The sequence below is a fragment of the Taeniopygia guttata genome, chromosome 3 (assembly GCF_048771995.1).
Source record: "Taeniopygia guttata chromosome 3, bTaeGut7.mat, whole genome shotgun sequence".
NCBI lineage: Eukaryota > Metazoa > Chordata > Aves > Passeriformes > Estrildidae > Taeniopygia > Taeniopygia guttata.
In genome coordinates this window covers 56,123,872-56,142,239 of record NC_133027.1, presented here as the reverse complement: position 1 = coordinate 56,142,239, position 18,368 = coordinate 56,123,872, and the positions used below count along the sequence as shown (strand labels likewise).

At 40.8% G+C, this 18,368-nt stretch overlaps 1 protein-coding gene across 2 annotated transcripts in view; it reads left to right on the top strand.

Moving 5' to 3' along the window:
* MED23 (mediator complex subunit 23) overlaps window positions 1-2,532 on the top strand; it is a 37,686-nt gene extending 35,154 nt beyond the window's left edge. For both annotated transcript variants that reach the window (XM_002192493.7, XM_012572634.5), the window contains 2 exons: window positions 608-739; window positions 1,423-2,532. In XM_002192493.7, coding sequence (XP_002192529.2) covers window positions 608-739; window positions 1,423-1,596 — 306 coding nt within the window. In that variant the 3' untranslated portion in view covers window positions 1,597-2,532. The remainder of the gene's footprint in view (window positions 1-607; window positions 740-1,422) is intronic.
* The last annotated feature ends 15,836 nt before the right edge of the window (window positions 2,533-18,368 follow it).

Below are 18,368 nucleotides of genomic sequence, written 5' to 3'. Positions count from 1 at the left end.
AAGTCATGAATCAGAATGGGATAGACATCTGTAATAAATATTCAGAATTAAATTCTATACAGATTAAACAGTAATTGCAAGGATCTGAGTTGCTGAGTTGTATTCACCTTACCCTGTTAACTGAAATCATGTTGGATAAAACACCTAGTACATATCTTTTTAAGCAGGAAAATAAATAAACCCCCAGAAATATCAAGCAGTAGATGCTTTCTTTGGCTCTCAAACTACTTGCAAAATATACATTAGACTTACTGCCTGGGAGTATGCAAGAGGTGAATTGTGAGGATGGAGAAACGTGAACTGTTTCTTACATTCACATCAGTGTGGATGAGGTTAGGGGAGGAAAAAAAGAGATGGAGCTCACCGGTAGGCAGATTAGTTGGAAAATGTCAGATATCAGAGACCCTGCTAGAAAGAAGAGCTTAACTTCAGAATCATTTAGTGAAGCGTAATAGGATGACTTAGACCTGTTCATTTGTCCGTGTAAGAAAGTAAATTGTTAGGAATCACAGCTACTTAAAAAGCAATACATAGTTATTATATTGTTAATCTAAAGCATTTTAAAGCTTGTTTTCATTGGGGTTGCTCTTTGTGTCTGTGTAAACAGATTGGAGTGGCATTTTATGAAATGCTCCTGAATGCAGATCGGTACAGCTCCCACCTGAACTACATGGATCCCATTTGTGATTTCTTGTATCATATGAAATATATGTTTACAGGTGACAGTGTGAAAGACCAAGTAAGTAAACAGTAGACATTGATACTTTAGTTTTCTTCCATAAAATAATTAATCTTTTGTGAACTATTTGTCATAGGTAGCAGTACAACAAATTGCTTAACAGTTGGTTCATCTCCATATACAAAGTAAGAAGCTGGTGCAGGAAAAGCTTCAGATGGAGTAGATTGGATATCTCAGATTGCAAGATTAATTTATGTAGTCTGAAATTTAAGATACAGCTTCACAATGCTTTAAATACTATTACTAGAGCTATTGCTAGAAATAAAGCTAGTGGATATTTCATAACTTTATTTAAATCTATTTCTTTAAAGTTTTACTTAATTTCTGATTCAATAGTGTAACTTGGCATGTGACAAAAGGAAGACTTCATTCATGTTCAGTGAAAAATAATTTACTCAATTAATCTCTAGTTTATAACAATATGAACTTCTAAAAGTGTCCGTTGTGTGACTTGTTTTACAAAGCTTTGGTGCACAACTCTTACAACAAGAAGGTTTTTTTAAGATTGGTTATCAGAAGAGGTCCAAAAGTTAGCGTTTTTAATTAAATCTTTATGTAAATACCTCTATTTACTATAATGTTTCCCATTTTCTGTTATGCTAGTGTGATGTTTGTGTACAGTAGTGGCATGTAAAAATATTCCCGTTTTTTACTGAATGCGTTTTTTTCTTTTTTTAAAACAGGTTGAGAAGATAATTTGTAATCTACGACCAGCTTTGAAACTTCGGCTGCGCTTCATAACTCACATCAGTAAAATGGAGCCAGCTGCTGTTTCACAGCAGCCGCTCAGCAGTGGGTCCCCAGCACAACAGCCCAGCCAAGTGCCCGTCAACGTGGCCTTGCCGGTAACCCAGTGAAATGAAGTGCGGGGCTGACCTTGGCGTGAGGGCTTCCTCCTCTTACTGACCTAAGGAAGCAGCATCTGATCTGAAATCTGGATGCTTTATAAAAGGATAGAGAACCACACAGACTTCTGCTTTGATTCTTTTGCATCATGAAGCTGCCTCGCTCTGTACATGCCAGTTTTCTTAACTATTTATGCTAGACACTAGATAAGGGATATGTTGCCTTTCTCTGAAAGCACTGAGTAAAGATCCTCTACAAACAAATACATGGATTTCTGAAGAGTTTACCATATTCTGCTCCCTATCCTGGGTTGAGTCATTTGGATTTTTCCCTTTTTCTGCCTGTGATATGAAAAGACTCCTATTGTGTGTAAAGCAGCCGTTTAAAATTTGGGTTCTGCCTTATTAAAAATTTCTATTTTTTCATCCAGCAGAAGAATTTAAATCCTTTTTGTCTTTTGGCCAGACAGTTTAAGCCCTTATACAGAAACACTCCTAGACAGAGATTGAGATTGCATCGGTTTAATTGAGTTAATTATGACATATTTCCAAAGACTAAGAATGAACCTTTGAAAATATTTGTAAATTTTGTGTGTACAGATTTCGCTAAACACACCTCTATGGGTTTGATGTAGTGTCAGTTAGACTGTTGGGTTACACCCTGGAGGCTGTCTCCAATGAATCTGTTGGAAGTCTGCTTATTGACTTCAAGCTGTGCTGGTTCATATTTGATCTTTCCTATTTGGGAAATAGTGTAGTTTTTATTAAATCAATCGCATCAATTTTACTGATTTTACTGTATTTTGGATTTGTATAATATTCTGCTTTAGGATTTATTTGTACTGTGTTCAGTGGGTTTTGATGACAGAATTGAAAGTCTCAATGTTTTGTAAATACTTATCTTTTGGGGCAAATTTGTAATTAAAAAAATCCCACAGTTTAAAAGTTCCTATTAGTACTGTTAAATTTATTTCTTTTCCATACTCTTTACCTTAAAAATAAGGATTGACCATAGCAAGGATACTTCCATGTCCCAAGCTCTTTATCAGCTTTGCTTTAATTACAGTTTTAGCATGTTACAAATATAGTCCAGATTAATAAACTTGGGTCTGATCTGCTTTCTATCTCTCTAAAAATTGTAACAGTTATGGAAAGAATTTGGTGACTTGGTGGGTGTGTCATGGTTTGACACTGGCACAATGCCAGTGCCCCCTATGAAAATGCAATTTCTCAACTGAATGCTGTGAAATGCGATCGAGAACAGAGCAAAGCAGGCTCAAGCTTAACAACAAGAAAAAAACTTTATTAAACTACTACCACTATGCTACTATAAAAGAGGGGGGGAAAAAAAGAAGAAAGAAAACACACACAATTCAAAATGAAAACCTTCTAAAGCATTCCTCCTCCCACCACCCAACTCCAACAAACCACAGTGAGACACAATCTGGACCCCAATCAGGTTTCCACCCTCCAGATAATCAACACCCAGTCCATCTGCAGGGAGAGAAGAGTCTCTTCTGTGCCACAGACCCCCCAAGAAACACAGCTGCCACATCCTGTGCTTCCATGTCACCACATGGCACCACCCGGAGAAAAAAGTTTGCCAGTGGTGACCCTCTCCTTTTTATGCACGGTGCTCTCACCACCAATGCATGGATGGACAGACTGCTTTTTAGGATTTTTACTTTCAAGGATGCCCTGCCAAGAGGGGAAAAAACAACAGTTCAGTTTTTCATTTTTGGGACCAACAGTCCCCCCCATTTTCCCCTGGGGCCGAGGATCCAAGAACAGAGATCTTCTTCTCGTCTTCCTCTGCGAAGACAGGGGGCACCACCACAAACCTCCTTAACTTTTCCCTGTTCGCTCCACTTCTGTCTTTTCCCAGCTGAAGCAGGTCTCTTTGGCTCACCGGCATCTTCTTAAAATACAGTCTCTCTTGGAGGAGAAGATCAGTTCAATCTGTGGCTACCAAGAAAAAGTCCAGCCAAAAGCCACTCCATCATCTCCTCCCACCTAGAATTTCTCCTTCCAACATCCCGGGTCCCAGGCTGTCTCTCTTCTTCTCTTTTCAAACCAAGGAGGAGAAAAATTTCACAAAGCTTTCATTTCTCAGGAAGGGTTAAAAGTCCCGACTCCCAGAGATGGCTTGCTGCCAGGCTCCAGCTCCCACAGCCCGGCTGGGCACCTTGCGGCCCTCCCGCTCTTCTCCTTTCCCGCGGTGAACTGCTGATAAACCACCGCCGTCTCTTTTTCTCTCTTGGGAGAGAGAGAGACACTGGGGGGAACGGAGACATCCCAGATTTTCTCCACCCTTCCATCTGCAGGGGGCCAGCCCGGTTCCAGCCCCTCCACCCTTGGGCCTACCTCCGAAGGCCACATAGCTTCTCCCCTCCCCCACCCAGCTCATGGCCGGGCAGGGGAGAGTCCTGCACTGACCGCTGACCGGAACCCAAGAGAGCGAGTTCTCCTGGGAATTCTGCTTTTAACCCCTCTGTGTTCTCAGAGGCGTGTCTACCTTCAATTGGTCAATGTCCAAATTGACCTCTTCCTTCCGGAAAAATTTTTTTTCTGTGTCAAACCACGACAGGGTGGAAGTTCTTTAGTCTGCTTTTTTGCTGTTCTTGTACTTGGATCCTAAATTCTGCCAAGTGTAATTTGAGTAACAGAACTGTGAGTGCTCTTTAATGAATTTGTAGTCTGACAGAAAACCACATTTATACTGGCCCTTGCTGGTCACAAGTGGCTTTCCCCAGGACTCATTGTTGAGGCCAGTCCTTGGCATCTGTATCAGTAATCAGGACAAAGAGAGCAAGGCCATCCTGAGTCAGGTCGCAGCTGACACTAAGTTAGGGAGGAATGTTGACCTTCTGGAGGGCAGGAAAGCTCTGCAGAGGGGTCTGGACAGGCTGGATCCATGGTTTGAAGCCAACTATATGAGGTTCAGGAAGGCCAAGTGCCACATCCTGCACTTGGGTCACAACAGTGGCTGCTGCAGGCTGGGGGCAGAGTGAGTGGAAAGCTGCTCTGCAGAAGAGGCCTGGGGGTGCTGGTGGCAGCAGCTGAACATGAGCCAGCTGTGGCCAGGGAGGCCAATGGCATCATGGCCTGGCTCAGGAATGGTGTATCCTGCCCAGGACTCAGCAGGATATTGGGAGATAGTACAGTGTCAGCAGTACTCAGCACTGGGGAGGCCACGCCTCACATCCTGTTTGGTTTTGGGCCCCTCACTAGGAAACAGACATTGAGGTGCTGGAGCATGTCCAGAGAAGGGCAGTGGAGTTGGGGAAAGGTCTGGAGTCTTGCAAAGAGCAGCTGAGGGAGCTGGGGTTCTTAAAGTGGACAAGAGGAGGCTCAGGGGAGACCTCATGGCTGTCTACAGCTGCCCGAAAGGAGGCTGTAGTGTGGTGGGAGTTGGTCTCTTCTCCCAAGTTACAAGTGACAAGACAAGAGGATATGATCTCAAGTTGTGCCAGGAGAGGTTTCTGGTTTTAGATTTGATATTAGGAAAAAAATGTTTCACTGGAGGGCTGTTCATGCACTAAAATACACTGCTGAAGTGGAATCATCATCTCTGGAAGTGTTTTAATAAGCTCATGTATGCAGCACTTGGGGATGTGATTTAGTTGTGAACATAGAGGTGCTTGGTCAAACATTGGTGATCTTAAAGGTCTTTTCAGCCCTTAATAATTCTGTGATTCTATGTTTGTTTTTAAACATCTTGTATTCCGTTCCAGAGTTAAGTCACTCTAGTGCCATTGGGTTCCATTTTGACAACAAGACAAACAAATAATAATTGGTCAAATAGCTGATCTCCAAAAATTCTGTGCAGACCTTCCCAAAGGCTTTCTGGGCAGACCCAAGAAGCAAAATTTTGGTTCTGGGTTTGCAGACTTTTGTTGGTAGCAGTGAGACTTCCTTCAGCACTTTTTGCAGCACATGAATAGAAAAGCCTGTAGAAAGAGTTTTGTTGCTATTCTGTGTTCTAACTGTTCCTCTGAGCATCTTCCTGAATTGTCTAATTTCATATTGAAATAGTTTTTGTGCTTTATGTGGCACCCAGAATATCCCTTTTAATATTTAAATTAGCACCTGTTTTCAGTCACAGGGATTTCAGAGGGTGTACTGAGGAAGTTGGGTAATTGTTATCAGCAGCAAATTCTGAATGTTGGGATTCTTTAAAGTTTCCTCATTGTAATCTGTGTCTTTGCTACATGTGCAGTTATGTTAGGCTGACTTTGGAACTGGTCTGGCACTATGGGGGTGGGATTTGCCTCAGCTGGACTGGCACGGACAAATCAATGAAAAACCTGGGTTTCATCAGTACTGGACTAGATTTTAATTTTTGTCCCAGAGCTTAAAGGCTGTGCATCCAACGGTGCTGTCAACTGGGACCCTTGCTCACCTAGTAGGATTAGGGATTTACATGTTCTATATGTTGCAAAATGCAAAGGAAGACCATCTGTTCTTCCCAACATGCACACTTTTTCTCTGCAAAACTCCCCAAGTTTCTGAATGTGTTAACCCTCACTAGTTGGAATAAGGTATCTCTTCTGCAATAAGCTACATTTGCATTTTCAGCAGCAGTACTGGTCTAAAAATCAATTTTTATATGCGCTGGCTATTTCAGTTAAACTTCTTGCCCTTTAAAGTCCAGCTAATCAATTTCTAAAGTGCTAGCACAGCAAGACAAAATTCTAGGGTAGTTTCAGACATATGTTTGTTAATGATTATGACTGTCATGTGGCTGGGTTTTAAAATTCAAAATACGTCAGGCAAAATTTGTCGGTCTGCTGAACGCAAAGTGGTTGAGAGCAGTGAGGAGTAATATAAGTCTGAGGTTCAGGGTTTGACTTCTGATCAATAAAGAAATCATGATTAAGAATGATACTTGGATTATAATGATAAATCTTAAAATGATTATAAGAATGGATGGAGAAGCACAGTGGTATCTCTCTGATTATGGCTAACAGCAGGTGCAAAAGTGAATAAATTGTGGGGTTGGATGGGAACCTCTCCATGTTGGCTTTCTGGGTCCTGAACTAGAAAAAGAATCCCTACTGTGCTTGTATTTGCTGAAGGAACAAAAACACAGGGAAGGCCAAAAATATTCACCATCTTTTAGAGCTGCAGAGGCATTACCCCTGTTTGGTTCACCTTCAGAAAAGGCTGCATGATTTCAGGGACAGCCTGCTAAGCTGCAGGTATCCATTTATTTCCTAAAAAGCCTTCATGCTAAAAACCAAATACGTGGTTCTTATCTACTGCTTTTTTTTTGTAATCAAGAAAAAATTCTGTCATCAAAGCTGGTAGCTGTTGCATAAATCAAGTGATTGGCTTCTATAAAAAAAAAAAAAAATCTGAGACAATTCTGAACCACTAAAAATCTTTGTATTTGTTTGGAAGACTTTGCAAATCCCATAGTTCACTGGGGTCTTCCAGCAGGCTTTTGAAGAAGATAAATAAAACATATTTCAAACATCAAGGACAACAGTGTAATGTCGCCTATATGTTGACAAAACTTAGATAAAAATATTGGTAGATCCAAGGAAGATCTGAATGTTCAGAATATGCCATTATACTCAGAAACATTTGAAGACCAGATTATATTTTTTTTGAAGAAATCTCCCTCTGGTGGCTAAAAAGGGAATTCAAATTTTTCCTGACCTTTTTAGGTTTAGTAGTCTCTTGACTCAGCCAGTCATATTTTGATAGACTTTCAAGTCCTACTTAATCAATACAATACTCTGTGAGAGTCAGATGGGCTAGAGGAAGTCTGGTACTATTATGTCTCTTCCATACTGGCTACCTGCAATTCTAAATGCAAAACAAGAATTTCCTTTCAGGAAAGGGAATGAAATCCTGCTATTTAATGAGGCTCAATTGGGCAAGCTTCAGGCCATATTCCTGCACTTCAGGTCATCCCATTGGCTTTTCTTGTTTTCACCTCTTAGCAGGTTTTGGGGCTTTTTTCCTTTTGAAATTTCAATTCTTCTGTTTCTCTTCTCTGTCTTTGTTTCCCTTTCTTTCCTGATTTTAGGGATTTCAAAGGGAATATTTGGGCAAGTTTTGGTCCTTTTCCCTGCACCACATTTCATCTCAGTACAATTGGTTGTAGGCAATCCATTTCAAATTTTCAGGATTTTGCAATTTAATATTTGATGGACCATATCTCCTTTCTGGAGTGTTTGTTTAACTCTGGCCTCAAATTTCAAGATTTCATTTCCTTTCCTGAAAGGAAGATTTTCTTATATTGATATAATAATTCTTATAATGTAATAATCCTTATAATAATTTTAATTAAAATAAAGGTCTTTGTTAGAGGGGGTGGTGTTGGTCTTTTTTTTTTTCCCTCCTCTCCCTCCCCTGTATATCTGTTCTGTATAAGCTCTCCTGAGCTGTGTTGCTGTTCAGGTCTGGTCCTTCACCGCATTGGTGTTTTACACAGGGACTGTTCTATGACTTGGTGTGTGCATCTGATGTCAGATTCAATAGGAGTGAGTTGTTTCAAAGGTAAGTGGGCACCTACTAATATTTTTCTCCTGAAAGGTGAGGGAATCCTGTGTCCTGGTGAGAGGAGTACAGTTGGTTCCTGTCAGCCATCAAAGGCAGAGGATCTGTAGTTCTGTCCCAGCCCTGCTTCAGCTTTGAGCGGCCCAGGCTGCTTTACAGTTTAATTTTTAATTAAAAAGCTGAAAAGTCCCTGCATCTAATTGCCCCCAAATCAGTACTACATGGGAAATTCTTAAGCAAGCCAAGTACCTTTGAATCAAAAGGCTTCAAAATGCTGCATGATGGAGGAGAGACTGAGGGAGGCCATGCAGGCAAAGGAAAAACCTCATTATTAAACTATCATTAAATAGTTCCTAAGTATATAATTTACATGTTGTGTGAGGCTCTGCTCATATTGTTGTTCTAAAAAGAAATTGAAACTTTGATGTTCCAGATTTGAGGTAGGATTCCATTATTGATTTAGCTCAGCTTAGCCTAGAGTGAAATCAGCCTGTACATCCAGAAGAGCCATTGTCACAGTTACTGTCTCTCAGGTGTAATTCCTTTCTCACATGTACAAAACAACTTCATATTTTTATGGTCCTGTTGATGGGACATAACTACTAGTGAGTTCTAGGGCACGTTAAATACTGCAAAACAAGCAAGGAGAGGACATGCAAGTGTCTAGAGTAATGTCTCACATCATTATAAACAGATGACAGGTGGCTGCAAACACTGAAAAATGAGTAGACAGAAAGCAGTCTGACAGTCCTGCATAACATTTGTGCTGAGGTGGCCTCTTCCATGATGATTTGAAGACTATATCTGTCATGACATCAACAGCAGATATATTTAAACTTAGTAAAGTTCCACTGAAAGTTGTATAAAATAAAATTTGCATGTTCTGTGTGAAATAACACAGAACAGTTATCTGTATTATTTGAGAAGAATTGAGAAATTCAGTGGCAATTCCCACTGCAGCTATAAACCAAGGCACACAATTATTTAGTAAATAGGTCAAAGTCAAGAGCACAAAATAAAATCCTGAATGAGCCAGTCACTGCCCTGGGGTACTTTCAACCTATAAATGACAGTGTGCAGAAAGAGAAAAATCATATACTTGAGGAACAAAAAATTTCTTGGGTTTTCCTATTAGAATGTCAATTTTCCTGTGAGTGCTGCAGAAGTAGTATCTATGTGTGATACTTTTGAATTAATTTATGGAGGTGTTTGGCAAATGATGAAAGGTCTTAAGAGGTGAGGATGAGATGAACATAGGAAAGGAAAAGTGTTGATGTTCTCTGAAGGGTTGTGCAGTTAAATAATCTAAGAAAATTCCTCATAGGTTCTTTCCTTCCTTGATTCGGTTTCTGTTAAGATGTAATTTAGAAGAAAGGAATCCTGGCTGTAGCTTATCACATCAATATCTTTTCTGGTCTGTGTTCATACTACCAAGCTCCAGCTGAACCAGCCTTTAAGGGTCCTTACAGGGGCAATTCCCCTTTTTCTTTTTTTTTTTTTTCTTTTTTTTTTTTTTTTTCTGTCTTTCTTTAAAAGATTAGATAAATGATTAGAAGAGCGTAGATTGACTCTATGCATGATAGCAGGGCAGATTGTCATCTGCCTTCAGCAGGCACTGAGTGCCTTATGCAGCAGCAGCGCTCTGACTACAGAAAGAACGAGGAAAGTCAGAGAATGTGTCCTCTCTACCACTGCAGAACTAGCATTGTTCTGTAGGTGAAACCATGTTAAACTACATGATAAACAGAGTTCAGCAGCAGCACTATCTTCTGCTTCTCCCTTCCCACCTATTCTATTTGTGCCCCCAGTGACTCCTCTCCTCCCTAATTGCAGAACTATCCTGTGAAAATTGAAACGGCTTTTCTCCTTTGAGAGTGAATCCTGTCTGGGAGAGGCTGGATGAGCAGCAGGGCCTGGAGGGAGAACAGCACCATGAGTCTCTCCCAGCCTCCCCGCTGCCGGAGTGCAGCATGTGATGGTGGTGCTGCTGGAGGACTACATCCTGAGTGTGGACTGGCAATGTTTGCACTACTTAGTAGCTTTAGGAGGGACAGGGGAAGCCCTGCGAGGTTGGAAAGGAAGTGTGGGTGCATTGCTCATTTAACTAAGCCACAGCACAGACTGGTGCTGGTGGAATTGCAGGGGACCAAGCCCACACTGGTAATGGGTCCCTCAGCCTGCATGTGCCCACGCTTTGGAAGTGCAGGTCACACATCAGCCATGTCTCCTCCTCTTCTTTGATGGCTTTGTGCCTGTTTTCCTTATGAGAGCTTGCCTGGTGAATCAGATTTTTCCAGAGAAATTCTAGGAGAAGCAGAAAACAGAGTATTTATTGTCTCTTTCATATCTGTGATCTCAGATTGAAACTTGTGATGCCTTGGGAGTATTTTGGCCTTCCCAAGTACAGGACAGGATGGATTTCACCTCTCCTGCTATCTCCTGGCTGCTGACCCATGCCCTGCTTGTCCCTCAGAGGAGCCTGACTGGGTGCAAGGAAGAGGGTACTGAGGGCTCACATGTTGAAGGTCAAGCTGAATTTTGTCAGTGCACTGCAAAGCCTTTCTGAGCCTTCCACCTCTAGAATTAAAGGAGCAATGGAGAGAAGCCTGAACAGCACCCAGATGTTGTCTGGAGTCCTGTGGACCTCAAATTTTATATGTCAGAAGCCCTGTGTGTGCTGTACCTAGCTGAAGAAGTAGCCTCAAATCAGATTATTTTATTATGTTATGGTACACAGATATCTATCTCCATTCTTCAAGTGGAGAATGTTAAATTCTCTTTCTCTTTATTCACTAGGATAAGTAAAACTCCCACAGTACAGATGGGAGAGAACAGCCACCATAGTAACTTCATTTTCACTTCCCCTTTTTTCTTAATAAAAATGCATTCTCTAATATTTAGAGGCAGTTTTACATATTTTAATAGCTGCTTTTCACCGGTTTGAGGTTTGGAGAAACAAGCCAAAAGAGAGGAGTGAGATGAGACACTGCAGAGGGGCCCAATTGTCCTGAACACTGGGCAAAACTTGCCAAAATTATTCTCATTTTCCCCATTCTCCCCCACACCCATTTCCCCAATCAACCCCTGTGTTAAGATCAAAGACAATTGTGAAAGTTCAAAAAAATATCAATCCTGAAAGCAATATTTACAAAAACTCCTCTTCCTCACACTATTAAAAAAATGTGGCTGAGAGTTTTCTGTATTTTCCATTAAGCTCTGGGGGGGTTTTGTACAAAAGGAATGAACAGCCTTGAAGAAAGGTCATAGCCAGTGGAAACTCAAACATTTACAGCCTCACACACTCTGAGCAAAAGTGATTCTGGGTTGGTCTGACAAAAAGATGCTGTTTGCCTGTCTCTTGGAAAGAGGAGCTCCAATTACTCCAGCTCACTGCTTCAACTTGACACTCATTATGACACCTGCAACAGAGGTGAAGTTGCTCTAAGAAGGAATGTGGGTTTTTTCTATCCACGGGAAAAACAAAAGCACAAACCCAGCAGCAGCAGTTACTGCTTTCTTATCCTTACGCTTTTTTGCAGGGCAGCAATTTTTCTACTGTTTTCTTAGATTGTCTTTTTGCAATCTGTCATATGACTGAAATGCCACTTTAGCAGATTTTAAGAAATATGTGTTTCCATGACATACAATGCTGGGCAGCACCTCTTGAGTATCTTTCAAAGAAAAATGCATTCACAGATTGTGATTCATGTTGCTATTTATAATTTAGGTCAAGGTAGTTTTTTGTTTTTTTTTATCATTTCCTTTATTCTTCTTCCCCCTCAACAGCTCCATTTTACAGTAGATTTAGGCGTTTGCTTTTTTAAGATGGATAACGCTTGACAGATAACAAGTCTGTCACCTCTGCACTCTAGCAACTCTTTCAGATTCCCTTTGAGATTTCCTTGGGGATTTTCCTATCTTTTTTTTTTTCTCACTTAGCATTTTCTGTAGAAAAAGATCCACAAAATCAAGGCCAGAGGGCTTCCATGATTCCCCACAGCATTGCTACATGTCAGAGAAAATTTCCTGTGCTTCAGTGTTTGCAAGAAGCTGTGCCCCAGATGTGGGGCACAACTGGGCAAGCACACCTGGGGAGGGCTCTGCAGAGCAGGGACACCTTTCCATGCCTGCCTTCCCAGGCTCCCCTGCATTCGGATCCTGCCCCCCTGAGCTTTCTCCTCTCACTCAGTGAGCAACTGGAGAGATTCCAGACCAGCCCATGAAGGGTGGCCCTGTCACGCGTGAGCCACTGCAATGCAGTCTCTTGCTTTTCCGCAGCCTCCATGCTGGCATTATCCCATTTCTTTCACTTTTCCATGCTCCCACTCTCCCTGCTGTCATCACAGCTTTCCTCTGCAGAACCTCATTGGCCAGCAACCACAACTTCCACTGTATTCAACCTCCCCCAGTTCTGAGCAGCTCACCCCTGTGAGCATGGGAATCAGCCAAGAGCTGAGTATATATATTGCAAATAGTACTAATCCTTTGGTGAAGACTTGGGACTTCCTGTCTTTATAAGAGGACAAGAGAAATTATAACAATCAAGAGAATAATAGATGCATTAATTATAATTTATCATTAGTATTTTCAGAGAAAGTACAAAAATATCTTGAGAATTCTGGAAAAATGCAGTGGCCCATATTTGCCATGGAACTTTAATAGGAATTATTTATTTCTTTGGTTTTTTTCCTCTCTCAGTCACCATAACATGTGAGTAGGATCAGGGTATTTGCCACCTGGAAAGGAATGTCACTATTTAATCTTATTTTCCATAGCTTTCTGGGAGATGTACCATCACATGAACTGTGGCAGCGGTCCAACCTCCAGCCTGCAAAGAGTTTTATTGAGTACATTGATGGTGCTCTCACCTCTCTCAGAGGCAGTCTGGGCCACCTCTTTCTTCTCTTCAAAATGAGCACTCTTCAATAAAATGAAAATAACAGAGCGCTATAATTATACTCGCTTTTTCTCTCAGTGTGTGGAATTAACACTGGAGAAGATGTTGGCTTGAGGACATTTCCAGCCAGTGTGCAATCAGGAACTGCAGCACTGCAAGCTGTGAAACACATTTATTTATGAACTTTCCAGGTCTGGGCCTTGCATTGGAAACTGTATGCAGGATGTTCAAGTTGTCCTGCACAGGAGGCTTTTCAAATGTTGTATCCCAGAATACCAGCACGGGCCCTCGGATAGTCCTTGTTTTAGGTACCTTCCCAGTGTTTGTACTCATGAAAGAAAGTCTTGAAGTGAAGAGACTGATCAGATGTCTGTTCCTTTGGGTCCTCTGTCGAGCTTCAGTGAAGCCCAGGGAAATCCTGTCATGACTTCACTGGGATCTGGATCTGGGATTTGCCCTTCTCAGACTGGCAGACACAGCTCAGTCACCAGGTTTGCCTGCTGGGGCTGCTCATCAGCAACCTGCAATTCAATGAGGGCCCAAAGTAGGTTATGTGGCATAAATGATTGATTTAAAGCTTTCCAAGTGTGCATTACATCAGCCTTAAACATTTAACCTGTGTTTCTATATAGCCATTTTTTTCCAAATTAAGGTGTTGGAACATACAGTATTCAGCTAACTCAAGGAAAATGCAGGATGGGTTGTTGTATGAATTAAAAACAGAGATGGTCCCCTAGAGCACATGCAGTGCTTCTGAAGTAGCATCCTGTGTCAACCCTGTCAGAGAAAAAGAAAACCCTTTGAAGTCAGTGGGGGACAATAAAAATCCAATTTCTATGATCTGTCAGCAAAATATTTCTTCTATACCAGTAGATGACAGGCTAACAAAGCTTGTTTAAGCAAACATTTCAGCTTGCTTAATAAATTATAAAAGGCAGCTTGCAAATGGCACATTTCATTCGCAGTGACATAAATATCAAACAGATTTTTCAGTAGTGTTACAAATTATATAAAATGTTTATAGTGTATATATAGGTTTCCTTGGCATCAGTTGTCTGTATTTTCCCCTGAAATTAGACAAACTAAAAGACAGAAAAGTAGGACAGCATTAAAAAACATTAGGATGAAACACTACAGAGTGGAAGTATTTTAGAAATTAAATTATAAAATGCTGACAACCAAGGCTCGTGGCTGAGGTATGGGAAGGAGCTGCAGGTTTGTTTTCGTTCTCTGACACAGCCTTCCCAAATGATCTTAGACAAAGCTTTGGAACTCACATTAAAACTTGGCAAACAATGCCTCCCTACCTCCTGGTTGGGCCATGGAGGCTGTAAAGTATTCATGAACACAGCAGTAATTTGAGCCATGTGATGGCCATAGGGAAATATCAGGGGAAATCATGAACTGCTAAGTGCATCCTTCCCCTTGAGCCTGGTACTGTCCTCTTTGACTTCTGCAGAGGTTCTCAAACTTGTGCTCCTGTCACCTCTGCCACCTTGCTGTCACCTCTGCCACTGTCAGCTGCTACCCTGCTTCTGCCTGTTTGAGAAAACTTTCAGTTGTCTGTAGTCCTTAAGTGCCCCACACCAAATCTACCACAATTCAGGTAGGTCAAAATCTAAAATGACCATCAAGATTGAAGTGGGGTTTGTTTATCTCTGAGGAAGGAGGGTAGAAAAAGAAGTTTCAGATAGGGACGTAAGCATTCAAAGGACAGGATCATATTTCTTCTATGTATTTTTCAGACATCAAAGTGAGTGACATTTCTGACTGAAATCACTGTCCACAATCCTATTTATCATGCCCAGGACATGTCCCACCCTCTCCAGCCTCAGGCCATGACAAGGAACCCCACTTAGCCAGAGGAGATGCATAATGGCTCCCTCACTCTTGCACTTTTCATCCTGAAGCCAGGTGACAAAGAGAAGACAAAAAAAATTAATGACAGTATGCAATGGGAAGACTGTTGACAACCTCTCTACAACCAATTAAATTTTTTCCTGAATTAGTTTAGTCAAGCCCCTCCGTTTGAAACTGTCAGAAAGAATTTGTCCAGAACAGAGCTAAGAGCTTGTTTATAGCAGAACTTGTGCTGCTCAGCCAGGCTGGTGTGTTAGAGTGGTGCAACTCCATAGCTCATGTAGTGGATAATATATGATGCCCCTTGTTAAGCTCTTCCACCTTGCAGCGAGGTTGCTGTCCTTGTCCTTCCACTGTTCTTGTCCTTCCATGTGCTGTGCCAAGGTGCTTTTATGCTTCTTTAACCTCCTTGTTTGCAAAGTGGTAAAGCAGCAGCATAGCTACAAATGAGGAAAAATCGGACACTCATGATTTTCTCAGCGCTGTATTGAGCTGCTTTTCCTGGAAACAGCACTTCTGTGTTACTACTAGGAGTCCAGTGAACAGGTTGAAGAAGCAGGCAGATATGACATGGGAGCATGAGCAGACTGTGACTAACAGCATTCTGTAGGCCCTGCCTGGTGTCAGGCTGGGGACAGTGTGATGGCTCTGGCTGCTGCCAAGTGAGTGATGACTGGACAACATGGATATCTGCTATGCTTTCAACACAACAATATGGATTTATTAATGGATAATAATAGTGATTGTTTTCTCATGGTGAAGAAGCAATTCAGGGGAGGATTTCTCCACCTGAGCCTAAGAGGTAGCAGGAATCATGCCTTAGGTTGTACCACCCCTGTTTCTCAAACCAGCATTTTTTCTGGGCAAGTATTTCCTAGCTGAGCCCTGGGGGAAAAAAAAAAAAGCCAAGCCTAATATTTAATTACCCTTTCAAGTGAAAGGTGGGATTAAGACACTTGTTTTCCCCTTTTCCCTTCTTTTTCTCCTTTTTCTTCCTCTTACTCCTTACACAGGTAGAGCTCATGTTTTCCCACATGCAGATTTGCAAGACTACAGTGACTTGAAAAGCATCACTTCTGATCACATGAAGAGCAGAGTCTTGATTTCCCCAGACTCTGTCCTCTCACTGTTACCATCTGTTTATAACCAGGTATCAGTGGGAATTTGTTGTCAGAAACCCCGGCGCAGAGAAACTTTCTAATCTACCAGCTCTACTCCTCCCCCTTTTCTCCTCTCGCTCTCATAACAAAGACATTTCCATTACTTTTCTGAACATTTAGAAGAAGAGTTCGTTTGCAGAGTACTGTAGAGCCTTGCCAAAGCTGCATCTCCCAAAACAGCAGCTGCTCATGTCAGCAGGTAGTGGAGGGGAAAAAGTTTTGAGTGGTGTCATACAAATACTGTGTGGAGGTTCAGGAGTGTGTGAGGGAAGACAGAGAACATATTGATGCTTTAGGAGGCCCAGTAGTTACATGGAAATATTACGCTCAGCTTTAGTATTCCCCTCAGTTTACAAGTGAGATATTAAACTATCTTTCAACTGAAAATGATGCTCATACTAAATGATCATTTTACATTGGCCAAATTACCTAGATATTTAATGTGTTTGTCCCTTGTGTCTCATCACATACGAGGTCTAAAGTTCCCTGGGACAGAAATTCTCTTTCTTATTGCATCTGTTCTCAGTAACTTGTAAAGCAGAGCTTTAATTTCCCTCAGCAGGGCTTTTAGGCACAGCTATGCTGTAGCATTAGGTGCTTGAAAACCCTAGACCTTCAAAGATGTAGAAATATGCAGATTCTGACATTTCCCTTTCCTTGAGATGTCTTCACAGTACTTCTCAAAAGCTTTGCTTGTCTTACTGAGAATGCTATTGAAATAGTCCTCTGCTATTCACACTTTTGACTAAGAACCTTGAAACCAAGTAAACAAATTGTAATTTAGAAGGATCTTTTATAGCTTTCTGAAGCGTGTGAACTAAATCCAGATATTTATGCTGGCATAGCAACATTCATCAGAATGATAATGTTACCACTTCAATAAAAAATCCTGATTTCCAGGAGAATTGGATTTTGCCTTGCTAAGAATATTTTTGACGAATGAAACTGGGTATATGCTCCATTTCAGAAATCATGCTCACTTAAGGTGTTATATCCTTGTCATATAAACTCCCAGCAAATTATAGATGTTAGTTTAGTCATGTTTTCATTTTATACATTCCAAAGATCACACATCCAGTCTTGGGTGTTGGCCCTTATATCAAGTAGTGCAGTGGATATAAAAAATCTTGATGTCATACTGCTTCAAAACCATGTGGAATTTGTTTTAGCAAAGCAAAAATGTTGCAAGTATTCAATAACATGCAGAATCATAAATTTGTGCATTACAATAAATTTTTTTAAAAACTCACAAAAGTTGCAAATTAAAACCTGGAGTTTGTTCAAACAGCACAGTTCTCACAGTTTTCCTCCAGAACGGAGGAAAGTCAGACACATGTGTTGAACAGCAGTCAAATTGTGACACGAATGCAAATCCCACATTAAGGTAAGGAAGTATATGACATGCAAGATTTTATACTCATCAGTTTCTTTTCTTGGGTTTATTTTAGCAATAAAGATCAGAGATGTTCCTTCATTATTTCTCAGCTAGGGAAAGACTATTACAATTTTTCCAACTCATAAACACTGTGATAGCACAGTGGGGGATTCATGAGTGCTTTGATTAGGACTTAGAATTGCAAGGAAATGAAAAGGAAAGCAGAAGGTTGTTCTTTGTCAGTGTGGTTTAAAAGAAAACAGAAAGGAAGATTAACCAGCACACCTTGCATCTTCCTCAGACAAACAAGGAACATTTGCCTTTTGCTCTGACAAATGCGATCTGGCTTTACCAGGAGCCTTTTCTGCTACACTGCCACTGCACATTTCCCATTTCTGTAAACACTTCACTTCCCTTGTCAATAGAAAAGCTGTAGAAGACAGATTATGGAAAAGCTATTGGAGGGCAAGAGAAATTTCTGGACCATGTGGTAATATAGCAGGTCAATGCCAGAATTGCAAAAGTCATTTCTGGAAGGATTTTTTTTCCTCTACCAACAGATGGGTCAAAGTCAGAGTTTTTAATGTAGGCTTCTATCAGATGGGGGAAAAAATCAAGAACTTAGTAGAACTGAAACCCTGTTAAAATATTTTATGTTTGTATTTAAATAATTCAATAATTGCACATTTAATATGCTCTATTTAATACCTTAATGCATGTAATAATTCAATTAATCTATAAAAACATGAGGTGCATTTAAGAATTTGCTGCTGAAAGTGGTATTTATAGGGTCCTATATAGAAATGATTAATAAATTTTTGTCTAATTCCTCTAAATCTATTTGTACATCACACATATACAATTTTATATAGCCCTCAGTTCTATAGCATACTAGTATCTCAGAAAACTCATGTATATATATATATTTATATGTCAGTTCTGCTTGTACTTGCTCTACTTGCAACACAGACCTGTAAAATCC